At 57.5% G+C, this 22,420-nt stretch overlaps 2 protein-coding genes across 2 annotated transcripts; both read left to right on the top strand.

The window, feature by feature from the left end:
• The first annotated feature begins 1,399 nt into the window (after positions 1–1,399).
• On the top strand, positions 1,400–9,284 carry SLC48A1 (solute carrier family 48 member 1). Its single transcript, XM_036399862.2, has 3 exons — positions 1,400–1,573; positions 6,079–6,246; positions 7,718–9,284. Exons 1-3 carry the CDS (start codon positions 1,435–1,437, stop codon positions 7,852–7,854), a joined length of 444 nt encoding a protein of 147 aa, XP_036255755.1. The 5' UTR covers positions 1,400–1,434; the 3' UTR covers positions 7,855–9,284.
• A 69-nt stretch (positions 9,285–9,353) lies between these two features.
• On the top strand, positions 9,354–22,307 carry LOC118697295 (twist-related protein 2-like). Its single transcript, XM_036399861.2, has 3 exons — positions 9,354–9,496; positions 15,640–17,506; positions 21,097–22,307. Exon 2 carries the CDS (start codon positions 17,028–17,030, stop codon positions 17,499–17,501), a length of 474 nt encoding a protein of 157 aa, XP_036255754.1. The 5' UTR covers positions 9,354–9,496; positions 15,640–17,027; the 3' UTR covers positions 17,502–17,506; positions 21,097–22,307.
• Positions 22,308–22,420: the final 113 nt, after the last annotated feature.

Consider the following 22,420-nt stretch of genomic DNA (forward strand, 5'->3'; position numbering starts at 1 on the left):
CAAATTGGAGGGGAATATTTGGTCAAATTGGGGTGAAATTTTGGGTCAAACTGGGTGGAATTTTAAGTCAAATTGGGGGGCAATTTCGCGTCAAGTTGGGGGGAGTTTTAGGTAAAAATGGAGGGGAATTTTGGATCAAATTGGAGGGAAATTTTGGGTCAGACTGGGGGGGAAATTTGGGTCATATTGGGGGAAATTTTGGGTCAAATTGGGTGGAATTTTGGGTCCCTCAGCAGGGTGGGAGCTGCGGGCTGGGTGGAGGAACAGGAACCTTGTCCCGTTCCAAGGACTGGGACAATCCCCCCGTCCCAGGGCGCTCCAAGCCCTGTCCAACCCCCCCAAAACCTGAATTCCAGGGGGAGACACCCAGGGATGGATGGAGAGGGGGGAAGGGAGATGGAGGAGGAGGAGGAGGAGGGGTGGGGAGGTGGATGAAGAGCGGGGAATGGCTCGGGAAAGGGAAGGAGGCTGCTGCCATCTAGAGCAGCCCAGCCGAGCTTCTCTGCTCTTCCTTGGGGGAGGCTGAACCGGGAAATTCGGGAAAAGCCGAATTTCTGTCCCCGTGGCGCTCGCAGGACAATTGATTAATGATGGGAAAATCCCATTTTCACCCCAGTCCTCACTGGAAATTTCTGCCCCCGCGGATGAAGCAGAGCCGGACCCAGCCAAGGGCTCAGAAAGGGGAAGAATGTTTAAAAAAACAACAACAAAAAAAAAAAACCAAATAAAAAGGGGAAGGGAGAAAAGGGAACGGAAAAGCCCCAGAGAGTCTTCGAGGATTTTGATGAGGTGTCCCCAGACCGCAATCCCACAGGATGGGCCGGGGGGAAGCGAAAGCCACTCGGAGATGTCCCCAGCGCCACACGCTCCCCACCTGCCGGTGCCGCCCGTGTCCCCCAGCTGCGTCCCGCGGGATCGCGGTGTCCCCACGCCCCCGGGTCCCTCCCGTGTCCCCCCCTCGGTGTCCGCGTCCCTTCGCGTCCCCTCCTCGGTCCTCCCGGCCGCCAGGGGGCGCGCTGGGACGGGGCGGGGCGGGGGCGTGTCCCGGTGATATGGGCGTGTCCCGGTATCTGCGGGCGTGTTCCGGTGTCTGTGGGCGTGTCCCGGTGTCTGTGGGCGTGTCCAGGTCCCGGTGGACGGTGCCGTGTCCCGGTGCCGTGTCCCAGGGACTGTCCCGTTCCCGGGGCGTGTCCCGATCCCGTTCCCGCGTCCCGTCCCCGAGTCCCGTGTCCCGGGGCGTGTCCCGGTGCCGTGTCCCGATCCCGTTCCCGCGTCCCGTCCCCGAGTCCCGTGTCCCGATCCCGTTCCCGCGTCCCGTCCCGGAGTCCCGTGTCCCGGGGCGTGTCCCGGTGCCGTGTCCCGAGGCGTGTCCCGGTGCCGTCGCCGTTCCCGGGGCGTGTCCCGGTGCCGTGGGCGGGCCGCGCCGAGGCCGCCATGGCGCTGAACGGGGCCCTGGCGCTCCGTGTCGCCTACGCGTCCTTCGGCGCCCTGAGCGGCCTCTCGGCCTTCTGCGCCTGGAGCGTGGTGCCCGCGCTGCGCCAGCCCGGCACGGCTGCGGCCGGCGGGCTCTCGGGTACGGCACCGGGGGGCACCGGGCACCGGGCCGGGAGGGCTCTGGGGTGCGGCACCGGGGGACGAGCGGGCACCGGGCCGGGCCGGGAGGGCTGAGCGGGATCGGCGTGAGGGAGGGACCGGGTCAGGGCGGCCGTGGGGCCGAGGAGCCCCTTCCTCAGCCATGAGGGGACTGTGAGGACTGAGAGGATGTGAGGAGCCCCTTCCCCATGGCTGAGGGGGCTGTGAGGGGTGAGAGGAGCCCCTTCCTCAGCCATGAGGGGAGTGAGGGATGTGAGGAGCCCCTTCCTCAGCCATGAGGGGAGTGAGTAATGTGAGGAGCCCCTTCCTCAGCCATGAGGGGAGTGAGGAATGTGAGGAGCCCCTTCCTCAGTCATGAGGGGAGTGAGGAATGTGAGGAGCCCCTTCCTCAGCGATGAGGGAATGAGGGATGTGAGGAGCCCATTTCTCAGCCATGAAGGGACTGTGAGGGGAGTGAGGAGCCCCTTCCTCAGCGATGAGGGAATGAGGGATGTGAGGAGTCCCTTCCTCAGCCATGAGGGAATGAGGGATGTGAGGAGCCCATGAGGGGTCTGTGAGGGGTGAGAGGAGCCCCTTCCTCAGCCATGAGGGGAGTGAGGGATGTGAGGAGCCCATGAGGGGTCTGTGAGGGGTGAGAGGAGCCCCTTCCTCAGCCGTGAGGGGTTTGAGGGCTGAGGGGGAGTGAGGAGCCCCTTCCTCATCCCTGAGGGGGCTGTGAGGGCCATGGTGGGGCCAAGGAGCCCCTTCCCCATGGCTGAGGGGAGGTTTGAGGGTTTGAGGGGGGATCTCGGGGCTGAGGGGACATTTGAGGGGGTGTCAGAGCTGAGGGGGTGTCAGGACACCAGTGGGGCCGAGGAGCCCCTTCCTTGGGGCTGACGTTTTCAGGGAAGCAAAGAAATCCTCCCGATTTCCCCAAATGCTGGAAGCAGACCCTCGGGAAGAGGGGTTTGGGTTTCAGGGGTGAAACTGCACCTGATGTGCCCAGAAATCTGGGAGGTTTGGGGGGTTTGTGGCTCTGGGTTAATGACTGGGGTGGAGCAGGACAGAGTCCTGCAGCTCCAGGGCTTCCCTGGCTGAATTCCTGCCAGACGAACAGTAGAAAGTGAAGTTAAAATTTAGAAAGGATCCAGGGGCCAGGTGCATGGCTGGGCTTGTCTCTGCTTCCTCTCCCTCAAAAGAAAAAAAAAATAAGAAAAAAAAAAAAAAAGAAAAAAAGCTTTTAATTCCAGCTGGAGCTGGGATTCAGCAGAGAATTCCCACACTTTGCTTTGCTGGGTGGCACAAAACTGGGGGAGGGGATCTTGAACCAGAAATGCAGGAGAAAGAGCAAATGAAGGAGGTATTTTCTGCTGTGTTTTTGCTCATGGAGGAATTTTGACAGTGGAATTTTGAGAGTGGAATTTTGACAGCGGAATTTGCAGGTCCTCCTCAAAGTGCCCTGATTAAGCCAAGCTCTGCCTGTTGGTCCATGTTTATCTCATTTTTTAATGCCTCTGCTGTGCCTTTGGATCTGTGTTTGAGGATGTTTATCCACAGGCTTCCTGGCTGGGAGAATTCCTCCTGGTTCTGACGGATCTCCAGCTTTGTCTCTGCAATCACTTTGTTGATATTTCCCTTATCTCCCAGAGAACCTTTCCTGCTTGGGAATTAGCCCTAAATTTCACTAATTCTCTGCTATTTACAGTCAAAACTTGATCCGAGTCTGAAGTGCCATGGAGGGAAAACAATGCTGGGGCTGGTGTTAATGGAATGAAACCCCTTATGTCCCAGGGACTTAATTCCATTTCCACCCAGTCACAGGGGCTTGGGAGGCTCTTGGAGAATCGCAAAAACACCGTGAGAAATGGAAGGAATGGGAGCTGAGCATGGGGTCTGGTACAACACCAGAATATTCCAAAGGTTCCTCTCCTCCCAGGGCTGTTTTCCTAAAATATCTCAGCGTGGAGCCCCAGCAGTTTTGGCAGGGAAATCCCCCCCCCCCCCCATTTTTTGACCTGTTCCAAACCCAGCTGAGGCTCCCGGGTTCCCCCAGGAGAGGCAAAAGTTTGGCAAATGTGGAAATGGCAAAATTTCACTCGGCAAAGCTCTAGCTCCTGTTGGAGTGGGGATTTCAGCTCCTTCCAGCTGATGCTGCAGCTGGAGTGGATAAAAGGGGATTGTTTAGCTGGAAAAGGACTCAAGGCTTTGTAAACACACAGAAAAAAAAAAAACAAAAACCAAAAAACCCAGTCTTGGAATTGGTCCCCATTTTCAGGGGTTTTTAATGTTACTTTTCATTTTTACCCTCATTTTCTTTGCCATCACCACACGTTTGGAGCAGGGATCAGGGTGCTCCTTGCAGGAATGCTGGAGTTAGGGGGCTCCTTGTGGAATAAATCTGAAATTTTTGTGTTTGTTTTGAGGATTATTTTTTTTTTTTGGCCTCTGCTGCAGATTTGTTGTTTTTCCCCAGGATTTCCATGTGTGACACGTGGAACATTCCCAAAAAAACTCCTCTGGGATTGAGGAATCCCTCCAGGAGGAGCAGGAGGCTGACAAAACCTTGTGTTTGTCCCAGTTTTTGTTTGGATGTTTGCAGAGAGGGAAAATTCATTTCCCTTGAGCTCAAACAGCCCAAATTTTATCCAAATATTTGGCTCTGGTGGGGGAGAATCGTTCCCCAGCCCTGCTTTGAACTCTTGGGGTTTATTTCAGCTCCTTCCAAGGGTGCTGGGAGGTTTTTGTCTTTTACCCAGGAATTGATCTTGCCCTGGTGCCTGCCAGCTCCTCTCTCCTTGGGGCTGTTTGAGGCTTTCCTTTTTTTGAATCCTGGGATAATTTGGGTCGCATTCCCTGCTGGAAATCCTTGGGTTGTGTCTGATGGAGCAGCTCCTGCTCCAGGGCCCTGGGTTTGGGGTAAATCCGCGGGGATTTGCGTTTTTATGGAGGGGTTTGGGTGGGACTGGAGCTGTCCAGGCTCTGCTGCTGCTGCTCTGGGGTTTTGTGCCCTGGCTCAGGCTTTAGGGACAAGGAGCTTTAGGGCAGGAGGGCTGGATTTGGGGCAGTCCCTGAGCTCTGAACCTGCAGCTCCTGCAGGCAGACACCCCAAGCTTTCAAAAGTCACAACTTGTATTTCATTTCCCAGTCAAAAGGGTTTCAAACCCTGAGTTCTTCAGGTGGTGCTTTGGCCCAGATCTGCCTCTGGAGAGCTGGGCCAGGGCTTGGATTGGGCTTGGATCAGGGCTTGGATTGGGGTTTGGATTGGGGTTTGGATTGGGCTTGGATCAGGGCTTGGATTGGGCTTGGATCAGGGCTTGGATCGGGGTTTGGATCGGGGTTTGGATTGGGCTTGGATTGGGGTTTAGATTGGGGTTTGGATTGGGGTTTGGATTGGGCTTGGATTGGGTTTGGATCGGGGTTTGGATCGGGGTTTGGATTGGGTTTGGATTGGGCTTGGATCAGGGCTTGGATTGGGTTTGGATCGGGGTTTGGATTGGGGTTTGGATCAGGGCTTGGATCGGGGTTTGTGTTGGGGTTTGGATTGGGGTTTGGGTTGGGGTTTGGGTTGGAGTTTCGGTCAGGGTTTAGATTGGGGCTTGGGTTAGGGTTGGGATCAGGTTTGGATCAGGGTTTGGGTGAAGGTTTGGGTCATGGCTTGGATTAGAATTGGATCAGGGTTTGGGTGAGGATTTAGATCAGGTTTGGGTCAGGGTTTGGATTAGAATTGGATCAGTGTTTGGATCAGGGTTTGGGTGAAGGTTTGGGTCGGGGTCAGGGGAGCTCGAGGGGCTCTGGTGCTGCTCTCCCCCCAGAGCTGGGGCAGCAGCAGCAGCAGCAGCAGCAGCGATGTCGATGTCGGGTGGGAACAGCAAACCTTGACTCAGCATTCAGGGCAGTTCTGCTGCGTCATCCGGGCAGGCTCAGCAGGGAGCAGCTTTTTGCTGACTCCAAACCCCAAGTTCCCCATTTCTGTCTGAAATGTGCCTCAAAGGCGCTGGAACCCGGGGCAGCAGGAACTGGGGGAGGCGGATTTTGGGGAACTCGAGGCCTCAGCTCTGTCACCAGACCCTGGCACAGTTTGGGGCTCGATGACTCTGCAGTTCTGGCCACGGGATCTGCCCGCTCCCAAATCCCTCCTGCCGGCCTGGGGACCCCCAGCACGGGGGGATTGGTCATGGGGTGTCCCATGGGGCTCCCAGGGTGGGAACCCAGCCTGTCCTGAGCAGGAATGTGGGCAGGGGGGGCAGCAGGGCCTGGCAGCTGCAGGGAGGGGTTGGGCAGGAGGGGCTGTTCTGATGTCCCTGCTGTCACCTGGACAGGTGTGCTGCTGTTCCCAGCTGTTCTGGGAGGGTTGGGCTGTGTTTTACCTGTCCATAGGTACCATTCTGATGTCCCTGCTGTCACCTGGACAGGTGTGCTGCTGTTCCCAGCTGTTCTGGGAGGGGTTGGGCGGTGTTTTACCTGTCCATAGGTACCATTCTGATGTCCCTGCTGTCACCTGGACAGGTGTGCTGGCGCTCTGGGCCCTAATCACGCATGTGATGTACCTGCAGGATTACTGGAGGACCTGGTTAAAAGGGCTGAGGTTCTTCCTCTCCGTCGGGATCCTCTTCTCTGCCCTCTCCGGGCTGGGCTTCTGCGCCTTCCTGGCCCTGGCCATCACCCAGCACCAGTGTGAGTACTGGGAGGGACTGGGAATACTGGGGAGGCCTGGGGGTGCTCCTGCCACCTCCTCCTTTGGGGACAGCCTGCAGGGATGTCACCGCATTTCCCTGCCTCGCTGTGACATCCAAAAAACCTGGAATCGCCTCATTTCCATGACAAAGCCCCTCAAAAAAACAACCTGGGAATTTCCTCATTTCCATGACAAAGCCCCTCAAAAAAAACCTGGGAATTTCCAAGTTTCCATGACAAAGGTTGAGTCCATCCCTCTTGGAGCAGCTCCAAGCCCTGACTCAGCATTCCCAGCTCCAAACCCCTGAAGGTTCCCTAAGGAATGGCCCCAAATCCCTGCCGTGATTTCCTTGGCCCCAGACCAAAGGGAGAACGTTTGGGGGTTGTTTTCTTGGAGGTTTTCTGTGTTTGTTGTTTGCTCAGAAGCCCCACGGGGTTTGTCCTGGGGAGGGGTGGAGAAGCTGTGTGGGGTCACAACCCCAAAAACATCCCTTGGCTCAGCCTAAAGAAACTCCCCGTGGAGTTTTCCTGCTGCAAAGGGATGAAAATCCACGTGTGAAATCCTTAAAAATACAGATTTGGAAGGAAAACCAAATGTTTGCCATCCCCGCCTTTCTTGGAAAACCGTTTGGGGAGAAAATTGGGGGTTTTAGGGAAAGTCTTGACCCCACAATTTTTAGGGAAATCTAGGGATTCCCACGATCCAGGTACCCCCATGATCCAAGAATTCCCATGATGCGGGAGCCCCACAATACAGGAATGCCCAAAAGTTCAGGAATTCCAACAAATACAGGAATCCCCACAAATTCAGGAATTCCCATGATTCAGGAATCCCCACAAATTCAGGAATTCCCACAAATCCCAGAACCCCCATAATCCCAAGAATCCCCAAAAATTCAGGAATTCCAACAAATCCAGGAATCCCCACAAATCCCAGGAATCCCCACAATCCAGGAATTCCAACAAATCCAGGAATCTCCACAAATCCCAGGAATCCCCACAAATCCAAGAATCCCCACAAATTCAGGAATGCCCACAAATCCCAGGAATCCCCACAAATCCAGGAATCCCCACAAATTCAGGAATTCCCACAAATCCAGGAATCCCCACAAATCCAGGAATGCCCACAAATTCAGGAATCTCCACAAATCCCAGGAATCCCCACAAATCCAGGAATTCCCACAGATCCCAGAACCCGCACGATCCAGGAATCCCCACGATCCAGAAATCCCCACAAATTCAGGAATTCCCACAAATTCAGGAATTCCCACAAATCCCAGGAATCCCCACAAATCCCAGGAATCCCCACAAATCCCATCCCCAAACCAGGCGAGTTCGGGGTGGGGCTGGCAGAGCCGTAGAAATCATCCCATTCCAGTGGAATTCCAGGGAGCACCGGGGTTGTGCAGAGCTTCCAGGGGCTGGAATTCGCCCCGAATTCCCCCCAAATCCCCTTTTTCTCCCCCCGCAGCCCTGACTGACCCCAAGAGCTATTACCTGTCCTGTGTGTGGAGCTTCATGGCGCTCAAGTGGGCGCTGCTGCTCAGCCTCTACTCGCACCGGTACCGCGCCGAGTTCGCCGACATCAGCATCCTCAGCGACTTCTGAGCCCCCACCCCGGGCAAGGTGTGAGAGGCGTGGACACAGACACTGTCTGTCTGTCTGTCTGTCAGTCTGTCTGTCCCAACAGAACAGAGGGCTTTTCCTGCTGGCTTTTCCTCACTCATCGCTGCTCGTTCTGGGAGGAGGGAAGGGAGGGGAAGGGAAGGGCTCCCTGTGCGCTGCGTGCTGTCAAAGGGGTGGCGGTCCCCACCTTTGTCACTGCCCTGCTCCTGTGTCACCTCTCTGCTCCTTTGTCCCCTCTCTGCTCCGTGGGAAGGGCCCAGCTGAGCTCCCAGCCAGGTTCTGCCTGTCCAGAACAGAACAGAACAGAAACAGAAACAGAAACCCTTTTGGGGTTTGGGGGCAGCAGAGGAGCAAAGTTCATCCCAAAGCTCCCAGGGATGGGAATGCTGCCCCTGGCAGAGCTCAGCTCATCCCAAAGCTCATCCCAAAGCTCCCAGGGATGGGAATGCTGCTCCTGGCAGAGCAAAGCTCATCCCAAAGCTCCCAGGGATGGGAATGCTGCCCCTGGCAGAGCTCAGCTCATCCCAAAGCTCCCAGGGATGGGGATGCTGCTCCTGGCAGAGCACAGCTCATCCCAAAGCTCCCAGGGATGGGGATGCTGCTCCTGGCAGAGCACAGCTCATCCCAAAGCTCATCCCAAAGCTCATCCCAAAGCTCCCAGGGATGGGGATGCTGCTCCTGGCAGAGCAAAGCTCATCCCAAAGCTCATCCCAAAGCTCCCAGGGCTGGGGATGCTGCTCCTGGCAGAGCACAGCTCATCCCAAAGCTCATCCCAAAGCTCATCCCAAAGCTCCCAGGGCTGGGAATGCTGCTCCTGGCAGAGCACAGCTCATCCCAAAGCTCCCAGGGATGGGGATGCTGCCCCTGGCAGAGCTCAGCTCATCCCAAAGCTCATCCCAAAGCTCCCAGGGCTGGGGATGCTGCCCCTGGCTGCTCCCCAGGCTGGTTTTCAAAAGGAATGGGGGTCCCATGTTTAACCATAAATGCTGTATTGAATGCTTGAAGTTGCAGCAGCAGTTGTAGGGAAAAGGTGTTAAGGGGAAAGGGGCTCAGGGCCAAGGTTTTACCTGCCTGAGCCTCAGGGAGACGATTCCTGGGGAAAAAAATAAGGAAAAAAGTTTTTGTGGAAGCAGGAGGAGAGGGGAGGGGACAGAGGCTGCTCAGGTGAGCCCATGGATTGAGGAGCAGCTTTGGGGTGAGGCTGTGACGTGCTGGAGTCCCTAAACCCAGCCCTGGGCCATGTTCTAGCCCTGGAGTTCCCACCCCACATCCCAGCTTTTTAAAGGATGCTGTGTGTAAATATTCCCTCTATTTTTACATGGATTCCTCCTGGTTTGCACCTCGGGGGTGCCGGGGTCGGTGCCACCCTTGCTGTCACCGTGTGCCACCACAAATACAGCCCTCCCTCACCAGCCTGGCTGCACTGGAGTTCCCTGGGATCCTGGGAAGGACGGGTGGGAATGGCCCCTTTTGGGGTGTTGGGGAGTGTTTAACCCCTCACTTCCTCATCCACAGGGCGTCTGAGGTGGATTTTCCCCTCACAAATCCCTTGGGACTCCGGGATTTCGGCCCAAAGGGATTTTTGGGGAAGTGATGATGATTCCATCCCTTTCTTTGGAAACGGGTGAGGGGCAGGGGGGGCTTCAGGGGGGCTTTGGGGCCAGCCCCGAGTGAGTTCCCATTCCCAGTCCCATCCCAATCCCATCACTGACCACGGAGTGGGGTCCAGGGGAGGGGACACACTGGGGACACCCTGGGGACACCGGGTGCAGGGCCCGCAGGAGCCGCCAGAGGGCGGCAGTGGCACAGCCCGGGCTGGGGGGGGCGAACGAGACCCCAAAACCACCTGGGACACCCCAAAACCACCTGGGACACCCCAAAACCGGGGACATCCCCAAAACAGCGACATCCCTGTGCCTGGGGGCCACTAAGGAGCTCAGCGTGGCCCTGCAGGGGTGACCCAAGTCCCCACAGGGACCCAGCCCTGGGGTGAGGGAAGGATCCCAGCTGGAATTCCCATCCCCTGGCACTGGGACAGGAGAGGACAGAGGCCCTGGTGGCTCCAAAAACTTCCCAGGAGACTCAAACCCATCCCCTTCTCTCCCCACAGCCCCCACAAAGTCCCAGCCACCCCACCCCATTCTCTGCCTGCACCAGCCTTTCCCAGCCCCATTTTTCATGGAATTGCCCATTTTTCCCTTTGCACCATTCCTCACTCCCTCGTGCTGGGCTGCCTGAGGAATCTTCAGGAACTGGGGAGCCTCTGCTGGATTTTGGGGGGGTATTTAGGATCATGGAGGGCCCTTGTGGGACCCACTGGGACCCACTGGGGGGGTCTCAGCACCTCCCAAGGTCCAGCAGTGGCTCCAGTCCCACTTTTCCTGCCCGTGGAGGGATTCAAAGGCACCCAGCGGGGAAGCACAGGTTTTTTGCATTTTCCCAATCTGCTCTCAAGATGTGGCGAGGGCGGAAGCGGCGCCTCAAAGGCTCCGGATGAGCCTCGTGGGGCTGGGGACCCTCCAGGTGGCTTTGGGGGGGGGAGGAAGGTGCTGGGGACACTGTCCTCGTGTGCAGGGACACCAATCCTGGCTGGGTGTCCCCAGAGCAGCTCTGGGGCTGCAGCAGACGGGTCCTGGGCCTTCCAAAGGGTGGTGCTGGCCTTGGGGACAGGCTGGGCTTGGGGACAGGCCTAAAGGGACCTGCAGGAAGGTCTAGGGACAAATCCAGAGGGACCTGCAGGAGGGTCTGGGGACAAATCCAGAGGGACCTGCAGGAGGGTCTGGGCTTGGGGACAGACCTGGAGGGACCTGCAGGAGGGTCTGGGGACAAATCCAGAGAGACCTGCAGGAGGGTCTGGGGACAAATCCAGAGGGACCTGCAGGAGGGTCTGGGCTTGGGGACAGACCTGGAGGGACCTGCAGGAGGGTCTGGGGACAAATCCAGAGGGACCTGCAGCACAGTCTGGGCTTGGGGACAGACCTAGAGGGACCTGTAGGAGGGTCTGGGCTTGGGGACAGACCCAGAGGGACCTGTAGGAGGGTCTGGGCTTGGGGACAGACCTAGAGGGACCTGTAGGAGGGTCTGGGCTTGGGGACAGACCTGGAGGGACCTGCAGGTTGCTGTTCCCAGGGAATCCTTCCCCTGAAAGTCTGTGGCATTCCCTGGGCATTGGAGCTAGAAGGGCGAAGTGCACAGGCACGGACAGGAGCGTGTCCCAAACCTTCCAGGACACGGGGATGTCACCACACGTGGTGTCCCTGCTCCCTGGACACGGCGCTGGCTCAGCCTGGATTTGCCCTTTGTTCCCCAGCTGGGAAAAATCAGAAAATCCCCCAAATTCCACCTCACTCACGGCATCCTGGGGATCTGGAAGAGTCCCTGAGGAAGAGCTTGGGGCTGGAGCCAGGAATCCCAAAGGAGTGTCCTGGCTCCCAGGGCTGTGTCCAGCTGGGAGAGCGCCGGACGCTCGGACACGAGCCCAGTCTGCTGCCATTGCCGAGGGAATCCTCGTGCTCCAGCCGGGCTTTGGGTGAGAGCAGCTCTGGGATTAAAGATCCCCAGCGGAGCAGTTTTGGTGTCGGGATGAACTCACCGGAGCTGGGGGAGCTGGGACGGAGCCAGGGGCTGGGAAAAGGGGGGGGAACATCACACACAGAACTGGGAATGGTTATTTTTAGGACAATTCTCAGCTTGGAGAGCAACCAAAGGGATAAAACGATTCAATATGGGCCCAGTGCTTAATGAGGAGGCTGAACATCCCCAGGCTGGGATAGCTGGGAAGAGCCTTCAGGATGGGGTTTGGGGTTTGTGGAGAGCCCAAAGGGGCCAAGGCAAGGGGTCATCGTGGGGTCCCGGCCCCTCTGGGGGTCCCTCTGCTCCTTCTCAGCCTGAAGCTGGGCTGGAACCACTTCCCAAGGAAGGGTCCCTGCTTCCCTTCATTCCTTCCCAAATTCCACAAGACCCCGTGGTCCCCCTGAGAACCCCCAAGTCCCCAGGACACTGGGACATTTCTGCAGCCTGGGAAGAACCCTTCTATTCATTTAATTCCTGGTGATGGAGGGGGTGAGGAGCTGGAGGATTCCCCTTCCCTGATGGAGAGGGATCAACCCTTTGGAAAACCGGCAGAGGAGGAGCCCTGGGACGCTCAGGGCTCCATCCCTTCCTCCTCCACCTTTTCACAAACCCCAAAATTCAACTCCACATCCTGCAGCCGCGAAATCCTGGGAGCTTTGAGCCGCTTCACAAACCCCCATAAAGCCCAACAATGGCAGAGAAACCCAACCCTAGCCCGGCCTCCCCCCGCCCGCTCCGCGCAGATCAAACGCCTTTTAATCGGAATAGAATTTCCTGGGACGAAATGAGGAAAATCTGTCGCTCGCATCCGCCCGGCAGCCGCTCCCCCGCCCCGGGCTGGTCCTGGAGGAGCTTTTCCCTCCCCGTCCCACTGCCCCTCATCCCCCCCAGATGAGGGATGCATCCCGGGAGCCCCTCGGGCAGCCCGGAGCCCTCTCGGGCTTGGCCACCCCGGGAATGTGCTGCGGAGTCCCTCTGGAAAGGCGGGCAGGAAATGGGCCCCTGCAGCCCCGCTCCGGAGCACCGCGAACTCGTTCCAGCCGCCGAGGGAGAGCTTTCCTTTCATCTCCGGCCAGGAGTTGAGCCGGGCCTTTCGTCTCTCCCCAGACACGGCTTTGAAGGCTCCAGGGGTGTCCCAGATGTGCTGCGGGGCTGCGAGGGGGTGGGGGCGGCTCTGGGATGGGGAGAGCTCCGGGACAGTGGGGTCCTTTCCCTGCTCCTGCCAGGAACCCCCACCCTGGATGGTCTGAGGGGCTGGGGACATCCATGGGCAGTGGCTCCGGGCGTGGTTTGCAGCTCCAGGGGCTTTTCTGAGCCCCCTTTGGGCTCCAGTTTGGCCCAGCAGAGAGGCAGGAACCGGAGGCAGCTCTGAGGGATCTCAGAGCTGCTCCCACAAAAATAATTCAGCGTTCCTCTGGGATGTGGTTCCATCCATGGATCCATCCATGGATCCATCCATCCACCCATCCATCCATCCATCCATCCATCCATCCATGGATCCATCCATCCATCCATCCATCCATCCATCCATCCATCCATCATCCATCCATCCCTCCATCCATCCATCCATCCATCCATCCATCCATCCATCCATCCATCCATCCATCCATCCATCCATCATCCATCCATCCCTCCATCCATCCATCCATCCATCCATCCATCCATCCATCCATCCATCCCTCCATCCATCCATCCATCCCTCCATCCATCCATGCCTCCATCCATCCCTCCATCCCTCCCCATCCCCATCCCACTCACAGGCTCTGCTTCTCTTGGATAACATCCCAAGGAAAACTGGGATTTACTGCAGGTTCTCCAGAGTGTCTCCCTCTTCCCCTGGATGGGACCCAGCTCTGGGATAAAAAAAAAACCAATTTTGTTCCCATTTTTGCTCCCTCCCAGTTCCCAACCCCAAATTCCTGTCAGGTTTGCCGTGAGCAGGAGCATGAGGGATGAGTTTGTGTGGGAGCAGCATCCCAGGTCTGCTCCATGGGGAAAATCTTCTGGGAAGGGACCCCTGGGGCAAATTCACCCCCTGCCCTCCCAACTCCGCCATTCCTGGATTTTTCCAGAGGGTTTTTCCCTCCAGGATGGAACAGAACCCCCACAAATGTTTGTCTGGTTGCTAAGGGCACTCCTGGACTCCTCTTTCCCACAAATTCTTGAGCGGGTGCTGATTCCCACAAATTCCTGAGCTGATGCTCCACCGGAGGATCCTGTGGCTCAGCGTGGGGCAGGCCGAGGGCGGGATGGATTTTTTGGGATTTTTTCTGGATCTGCCCCAGCTCCCTGCACACAAACCACACAGATTTTCCCAAATCCAATTCCCTTTAAAGTGAACCAGGTTCAGTGCATTGAGGGAGGAAAAATTATCTAATTTTCTGGCCTTGTTGGGGTTTTTATTGGGATTTTTATTGGGATTGGGGATCGTGTGCAGGAGAGAGTGGGGAGACAAAGGGCATGGGTGCTCCTCGGGATGCCTGGAACTGGAGTCAGAGCTGCCAGAGGTGCCCAGGAGTTGGATGCTGGAGGATCCCAGCCCGGCCTTGGACACTGCCAGGGGTTTTGATTCGCTCCCGAGGTGCAGGACAGCAGCTCCCGCTCCCTCCTTCCCGTTCCTTTCCTGGCCTGCAGAGTCCCCTTGCTCCCATTCCCCGGGAATCCTTGTTTGTCCCCTGCTGTCCCCATCCCCAGCCCCTGGGGACTCCTCCTGGGGAGCTCCGGGGGGACAAAGCAGGAGGAGAGGCCTGGAGGAAATGGGGGAAGCTCATGGGGACCTTTTCTCCTCAGCAGGATCCTTAAGGGATCTATGGCAGATCCAGGCAGGATTCGGGGTCGGTGCCGACCCAAGGGCAGCTCTGGAGGTCAGGAAGGGCTCAGAGGGGCTCATCCCAGCATTTCCAACATTCCCAACATTCCCAGCTCCGTGCTGGGAGAGCTCAGGACAGTTCCTGGCTGCTTTGATGGCCAGATGGGAGCAGATGGGGGAGAAAAGGGAGAAGAAACTTTCACGTGTCGGAATTAAGTGGAACAGGATGGGCCCAGCCCAGGGATGGGGGGCAGCACCCGTGGGGTCCCTCCCGTGGCTCATCCCGACCCCATCCCACAGGAAAACTCTGGGATCGCTCCCAGGAACCCCCGGGACCCCCCAGGACCCCCTGGCCCCCCGTTCCACCTCCAGCTCCGCGTTCTGACAGATCCCGGCGCCTTCCAGGAGCGCGAGGTCACCGTGCTGGGGAAAGGATCGCGGGCCATCCATCCATCAGCCGGGATCAAAGCCCCGCGGGTTCCCCTTCCCGGCCCGATCCCGGCGCCCCAAATTCCCCGCGGTTGCCGCGGCAACCACACGGGCGGGGATGCTGCGCGGTTTTGGCCGCCCCGCAGCTGTTTCCACTCGGGGCCGCCGTAACTGGAAAAACCTGCGGGTCTCGAGGCGCTTCCCGGCCTCCAGGGGCAGCAGCTGTTCCCAGCTCCCTTTCATCTTCCCCATTTATCAGCGTTATCCTCTTCTTTTTGTTGGTTTTTTTTTTTTTTTCTTCCTTCATGCGGGATGAAACGGGGATTATTTTTGTCCTCCGGAACAAAGAAAAGGAGCTTGGAAAGAAAATCTCAAAACAAAGCAAAACAAAATCCTCTGAGAGCACCAAATGCTTCCCCAGCACTGCCAAGGCCACCCTGACCATGTCCCCAAGTGCCACCTCCACTTTGAAACCCCCCAGGAATGGGGACCCCACCCCTGCCCTGGGCTGGAGGGTCCTGCCCACGAGGAATTTTCCCAACGTCCAACCTAAACCCTTGGTGGCGCCACTCGAGGCTGTTTCCTGCTGTCCTGCCCCTTGTCCCCTGGGAGGAGATTCCCCCAAAAACCCCCCAAAATCCTCTTGGGAGGAGATTCCCCTAAAAAGCCCCCAAAATCCTCTTGGGAGGAGATTCCCCCAAAAACCCCCCAAAATCCTCTTGGGAGGAGATTCCCCCAAAAAGCCCCCAAAATCCTCTTGGGAGGAGATTCCCCCAAAAAGCCCCCAAAATCCTCCTGAGGGGTGATGGATGTGAGGGGGTAGAGGGAAACCAGGAGGGGACGTGTCCAGAGGGGCCAGGAATTGGTGGGAATTGGGAATTCAAATCTCCCATCTGGTGACTTCTCCCTGAGTCAAGTGAGCTGGGCTTGGCTCAGTTGTTTTCTTTTTCTTTAAGGCTTGAAATTTTCCCCGATGTGTCAAAATCAGCACCAGAAAAACCCCCAGCGAGCTGGAGGAGTTATTGAAACCACTTTGGTGCCTCGTGACCTTTCCATGAGAAGTTTGGATGAATATCCTCCCAAAAAAATGCTCACTGAAAGAACAAATTGAAATGTTTGAGGGAAAAACCACAACCCCTCCAAATGTGGGGACAAAAGCCCCTTGGGGTGTGGGGCTGCTCCTTCCTGCACTTCAAAGCTCATTGTGTTCCTCCCTTCGCTCCGGGATCCCAGCCCCGATCCCAAACCTCCCCTCCCCCGGCCAGAACCCTTCTCCTGGCGAAATTCAATTCAATTTTATTTTCTTTTAAAAGGAAAACAATAAAAAAAAAAAAAAAAAAAGAAAAAGAAAAAAAAAAAGAGAAGAATTAATGAAGGAATAAAGGCCAGGCACAGGCTGAGCCTCAGCTGGAGCTGGTGGCAGTTCCCCAGCCCTCAGCAGCGCTGCTGGAGCGGAGGGCTCCGGATCCGGCCCCAATCCCGTCCTCCTGGGGGATTCCCAGAGAGCGGAGAGGTCCTGCCCTTCCCCTTCTTCTTCCTGCTCCCCTTCCTCTTCCATTTCCTGTTCCTCTTCCTTTTCCACTTCCACCCAGGAGCCGCTGGATTTACTTGACAGGAATTTGGTGATGGATGAGGGTGATGAGGGAGATGAGGGGGATGGATGGATGGATGGATGGATGGATGGATGGATGGATGGACAGATGGATGGATGAAGGAATGGCCTGGTGGATGGACAAATGGACACAAACTCAAGCTCATTTTGACTGAAGCCTTTCCTCAAGAGCCCTACGAATGCCGATCTCCCTTTGGGTCCTTCTTCCTTTGGGTTTTGGGAGTTCCTGACCCGCTCATTGCAACTCCTGTGGCTCCACATCCCCACCTGGCTCCCTCACAGGTGAAAGTCTCCTCCTCCACCCCAAACAAGGGGATATTTCTTTGTGGGGTCAACTGGGTTGAAAAATCATTTTAAAATCTCCCCCAAAGCCACCGCCGAGCTCCATGGCTGGGGCTCCCTTGGCACCGAGAACGTCCCTGACATCCGGGCGGCAGCCGGAGCATCTGTGCCGGAGGGCTCGGGGTGGCGGTGGGGAGGGAGAGAGGAAATCTGGAACCCATAAGCTCCAGAGCCGCTGGCGTTCCCCTGCATTGGTCTGCGCCTGGTCCGCCCCCGCCCCGCTCGCCCTATCAGCAGGAGCCGTTCCCGAAGTCATCCCAGAGCCCTCCTCTCCTGGCCCAAAGGAAAAGCCAAGGAGCTCCTTGGAGGGCTCTGCGGGGCTTGGGGCGCCCGGGGAGCCCCAGGGCGAATGCTCCGGGCCGCGCCTCGGGAGCCCAGGGAGCCGAGGAGATGAAGGAGGAAAACCTCTCCCCGGAGTCCCCCGAGGGCAGCGCGGCCACCAGCGAGGACGAGGCCGAGCGGCTGCCCAGGAAGAGCGGCCGCAAGCGCGGGCAGGGCCCTGGCGGAGCCCCCGAGGCTCAGGGCAAGCGCAGCCGGCGCAGCCCGGCCCCGCAGCCCCCCGAGGACGCCCACGCCCAGCGCGTCATCGCCAACGTGCGGGAGCGCCAGCGCACCCAGTCCCTCAACGACGCCTTCGCCGAGCTGCGCAAGATCATCCCCACGCTGCCCTCGGACAAGCTCAGCAAGATCCAGACGCTCAAGTTGGCCGCTCGCTACATCGACTTCCTGTGCCAGGTGCTGCAGAGCGACGAGCTGGACCACAAGGTCGCCACCAGCTGCAACTTCCTGGCCCACGAGAGGCTCAGCTACGCCTTCTCCGTGTGGAGGATGGAGGGCGCCTGGTCCATGTCGGCGTCGCACTGAGCCGGGTACGTGTGGCCGCGTCACCGCCGTGTCACCCGCTGGGAATCGTGGCCGCCCCCCTGGCGCTCTGGGCATGAGGGATTTGTCCCAGCAGACTCCAGAGCGGGAGGAGGTGGCGGTTCCCAAGCTGATCCCACTCAGCAGGGGTAGGAAAGGTTCAAAAGGGGGTTTTAAAAATCTGATTTATTCCCAAATCCCATCCTGGTCTTGCTGGAGCTGCTGAGGTGTCAAACCCGCCCTGCCCTGGGGTGGCCTCGTGTCCTGCAGCCTGCCTGGCTTCCCCTGCTCCTCTCCCAGAGCTCTGCACTCAGGATGGGATCCGTGATCCCGTTGGATCCATGGGAATCCTGCACTGTATAGGGAAATCTGATGGACTCAGCTCAGGATGCTGAGAGGGGAATAACCCAAAATTCAGAGTTTTAGGGCTGGGAGGAATCGGGAATGGGAGGAGCGGGGTCAACGAGGCGCCGGCACTTCCCACAGAGCAGGAACAGAAAGTTCCAGAGGACATTCCTGAGCCAGGAGCTCCGGGGATGCCTCACGGGACCCCGGCTCCCGAGGGGCCCCGCTGCCCCCAGACAGGACCTGGGCTCCTCCTGCCTCTCCTCAGGCACCGAACAGCCCCGAATTGGAGGCCGTGGAAGTGCCAGGGCTGGCTCGGGGTGCCGAGCATCTCCCAGGGGATTTCCTTTCAGGATGGGCCACCTTGAAACTGCCTTTGCCAGCCAGATCCCTCCCAGCCAGCAGGAAATCTGGCACTTTGTTAAATTCACGTAAAAATATCAATTTTTAGGGGCAGACCCTGTTGTTTCAGACATTAAATCCTGTCCTTGCCGGGTCACCTCCCCTCGGGGCTGGCCAGAGGAGGAGCGGGTGGCCCCTTGTCCTCACTTGGGATGCCCAAAATCCACCAGGACCAGTCGGGATGCTGAGCCCCCCGTGCCCCCCCGGACCCCTCACCCTCCTCTGGGCACCCCCTTCTGGGTTTGGCACTTTGGGGTTGGATTCTCCAGTCTTTTTGGGGGTGTTGTGGGGGCTCTCCCCAAAGACAGGGAAGCTGCTTGGCACGACCTCATCCCGAATTTTACAAAGCCTGACTAAAATCCCTTTGCCCTGGGGAGGTGGGGGAGGCTGAGCCCCCTCCCCAGCACCCCCAGACCCATTTTTGCTCCCTCTGTGTGCGGAACCCGACGCGGCTCCCAGAGCTGTTTATTTAAGCCGAGTTCTTGGCAGAGCCGAGGGATAAACAGAGGGATTAAAGACCCTTCAGTCACTTTGGAGAGCTCCCGTGAGCACAGCGGGATCATCATTCCCGGTAAAATCCACCCCGAGCGTCTCCGCGCCTGCATCCTCCAGCTGGGGAGGGAATCGCGCTCCCCGGGCAAGCCTGCGGCGTTTTGGGGTCCCGGTGAACAATCCCAGCCAGGCAGGGACGAGAGGGACGGGGATTCTCCCAGCAAAACCCCAAAACCAGGGAAGAGCCGCGGGGGAAGCGGTGCCGGGCTGGGGAGGCTCTGTGAACGACCCCGGAGCTCGGGGTTGGGATTTCCTAATGGAAAGCAGCCCCTGGATGGTGGAACTCGGCCTATTAAATATCAAAGGGGGCTGGAAAAGCTGGATGTGCCCTTGTTAACCAGGAGACATCAGCCGGGGAAAAAGAGGGATGGAGCCCTCAGGCAACAGAAATCACGTTTGAAGTTCCCCCGGCTCAGCTTTTCTCGGCAGAGTCTTGAGCACATTAAAATGGTTTCTTTCCCTGCTGGAGGAGAAAATGAGGCTGGGAGCTGGAACTGCCGGGGGGAGAGGCTGAGGGCTGATGTTCCTTGCCCTTCATTTGTCTCCCTGGATTTATCGCCTCTCTCGCGTTGCCCTCACTTAATTGTCTCTCCTGAAAGACCTTGGATAAATCTTCCCTTTGGGGACTGTTGCTCTCGCCTGGAATCGGCTTTGTCTGGCGGCTGCTTCATTTGCTTTTATTTATAAACACCTCTCGCTGCTCCGGGGCACTGGGGGAGCTCGGGAACAGCTCCCATCCCTGTTCCCTATTCCCTATTATTTCCCTGCTCAGGAAATCCATCTCCAGCTGCTTTAAACCCCCCCGGATCCCTCTGCAGCCGGGCAGGAGAGTAGGGATCCCTTCCCACCCCAAATCTGTCCCATAAAGTGGATCCAGCCCCCAGGTTAAAGTGCTCAGGGTGGTCCGGGACCCCCAGTTTGGGGCTGGGTTCTCAGGAGAGGTGAGGAGCTGCTGGAATCCCGGGAAATCTGTTCCTGGGTGATTTGGTGCCCCTGGGATTTCCCCCGGAACAGAGCAGGTTTGGAGGCCGGAGGGTTCCCCAAAATCTGCTCTTCCCAGAGCTGTGTTTTCACTCGGGGTGGAAGGGGAGGTGTTGGAGGGGCAGGAGGAGCTGCCCTGGTGAGGGATGTGGGACATTCCCCAAAATCCCCCGAATTGTCACGGGCACGACCAGAGCTGCTGGGTTCGTTTTTCCATCAAAAACCTCCACATTTTCACTAAAAATAGAAAAAACCACCCAGAGGGACGGAGCTGCTCTCCATGGCAGAGTCCCTGCACTGCTGAGGATTAGTTAAAATTAATCCAGACAGAAAATCACGGATCCAGCCCTGGGGAAGGAGGAAATATCCCCGGGTTTATGGCCCCTGCAAGGAGCTCGCTGGAGCTGCCTGGGCCCCGGGAATGCCTCGGGAACGAGCCCGTTTTTCATCCCGGCTGTCAGGGAAGGTTCCGGCAGCAGAGGGGGAACGAGGAGCCGCGGGAGGAGCCGCGGGAGGAGCTGCGGGACCGCCCGTGCCCGCCTCAGCTCCCGTTCCTGGGGCGGACAAAGGCGGGGATGCCGAGGGAGGGCGAGGAGGGAGCTCCATGAGCTTCTCCATCCCAAATCCTGCAGCGCTGGGCTCCTCCCAAAGCTCCCACAGCCCTCGGGCAGCCCTGGAATCCCCCCGGGAGGGTTTTTGGTGTTAAACCTTGTCCAACCCTCCAGAGGCTCCCAAAATCCCACCGGAGGGGTTTTTTTGGGATCAGACCTCGCTGGGCTCAGGGAGCTGATCCATTTTCCCATGGGCTGGGTTGGGATGCTCCTGCCTTGGCCATGACTCTGGAATTTTGGCTGCTCATTGTGCTCGAGCCCCTGGATGTGCCCATCACCCATTCCAAGGGCTCACACCTCGGCCTTTGGGGGATTTTCCCCTCTATCCTCAGCCCTTCCCGGGGCCGAATTCCTGGAGGATTTGATTTATCCCTTCCCAGGCTCCTCTCCAGAGAGGGGAAGCTCTCGGTGAGGAGGAAAAAGCCAGAGACAAAGTGGGAGGGGATGGAATAAACCTGCTGGCTCCAGGGCATGGATTTGTAGGATTTTGGGAAGCTGAGCCCAACCTGACCCCACTGTCTCTCCCCAGGGAATGGATTTGTAGGATTTTGGGAAGCTGAGCCCAACCTGACCCCACTGTCTCTCCCCAGGGAATGGATTTGTAGGATTTTGGGAAGGCAGCCCAGCCTGACCCTGCTGGCTTGAGGGAATGGATTTGTAGGATTTTGGGAAGCTGAGCCCAAGCTGACCCCACTGTCTCCCCCCAGGTCTCCGCCTCGATGGAAGCAGCTCCAGCACCCAAAACTCCACAGGAACCTCCCTGGAGAGAGGAGGGAATGACCCCCAAACCCCTGACAGCCCCAGGGACCCCAAAAACTTTAGGGATGAGCCCGAGGGAGCCGCAGCAGGAGCGGGTTTGAGTCGGTTCAGATGCTCTGGAGGAACTCGGGGCTGTGATTTATTGTGGGCTCGCAGGTAAGGAACCCCCAGATCCCAATTTCCTCCTGCGGGACCGCTGGGAAGCCGAGCCCTTCCTAGAGCTGCCTCGAGCAGGAAAATTCCTCCAGGATGAGGAGAAGGGGAAGGGCTGGAGCCCCCCAAGGACCTCGGGGGTCCCCCCCCGCTTTCATCCCGCTCCGGAGGCTCCACGCCGGGACGATCCCATGGATTGTGTTCCCATGGATGATGAGGATTCAGGGGGATTTGGGGGCTGCTGACCCCCCCAGGCACCCCCTGCCCCACGGATGGGCCCCACCAACGCCCCGGTGGGAGCTCCCAATTCCTCGGGATTTATCGGGAATCAAAGCTGGAGACGGAGCCGTTGGGAATTTTGGGATTTTGGAGCCATTTTGGGAACTCTGAACGGGTTTGGGATCTTTTGGGGGTGTGGGGAAAGGACGATGGAGGTTTTGGGGTGTCCAAAATGACCCCAATAAAGCCCAAGGGGAATTTTCCAGGGTTCAATCCTCGTTTTTCCTAGGGAATGGTGCTGCCGGCTCCCCCCTGCACCTCCCTCGGCTGGGCCGCTTTTATTGGAATAAGGAAAAAAAAAATCAGGTTTTTTTGCCTGTTACAACAGAAAAAAGAGGGGGGAAATCCCTTCCAGGGAGGCTGCAACAGACCTGAGCCCCCAAATATTCCATGGGAGAGGAATTCCAGTTGTGATCAGGTTTGGGGCGCACCAGAGAAGCCACGGAGGAGCCACGGGAAGGCCCAGAGTGACTTTTTCTACCCTATTCCCAATTTTTATGTGCAGTGGGAGTGGATTCCCTGCTCTGGGGAGTCGACTGCAGCCTTCAAAAAAATCTGGAGGTGCTTAAAAAAAAATCAGAGTTCTGTTAAAAACGAGGCTGTGGTGGCTTCGTTCGGCGCCTCACGGGAAGGATTTTACAGCTGAGAAACAAAATCGGCTTCAGAACTTAAAATCTTCTTTCAAAAAATAATAAATTGTGCTTGAAAAATAAAGGGCAAAAACTTATCTGTGGAGTGAGACTCCAGCTTCCAACCTTTTTTTTTTTTTTTAAAGGTGAAATATATTTTTAAAAGAACATTTTCAAGTATTTTGGTGCATCTTGTTTGTTTAAAAAAAAT

This window comes from Molothrus ater, chromosome 30 (assembly GCF_012460135.2).
Source record: "Molothrus ater isolate BHLD 08-10-18 breed brown headed cowbird chromosome 30, BPBGC_Mater_1.1, whole genome shotgun sequence".
NCBI lineage: Eukaryota > Metazoa > Chordata > Aves > Passeriformes > Icteridae > Molothrus > Molothrus ater.

Coding starts and splice junctions, on each gene's coding strand:
- SLC48A1 (XM_036399862.2), top strand. CDS start 1,435: ATGGCGCTGAACGGGGCCCTGGCGCTCCGTGTCGCCTACGCGTCCTTC. Junction 1,574..6,078: donor TGCGGCCGGCGGGCTCTCGG/GTACGGCACCGG, acceptor TCACCTGGACAG/GTGTGCTGGCGCTCTGGGCC. Junction 6,247..7,717: donor GGCCATCACCCAGCACCAGT/GTGAGTACTGGG, acceptor CTCCCCCCGCAG/CCCTGACTGACCCCAAGAGC.
- LOC118697295 (XM_036399861.2), top strand. CDS start 17,028: ATGAAGGAGGAAAACCTCTCCCCGGAGTCCCCCGAGGGCAGCGCGGCC.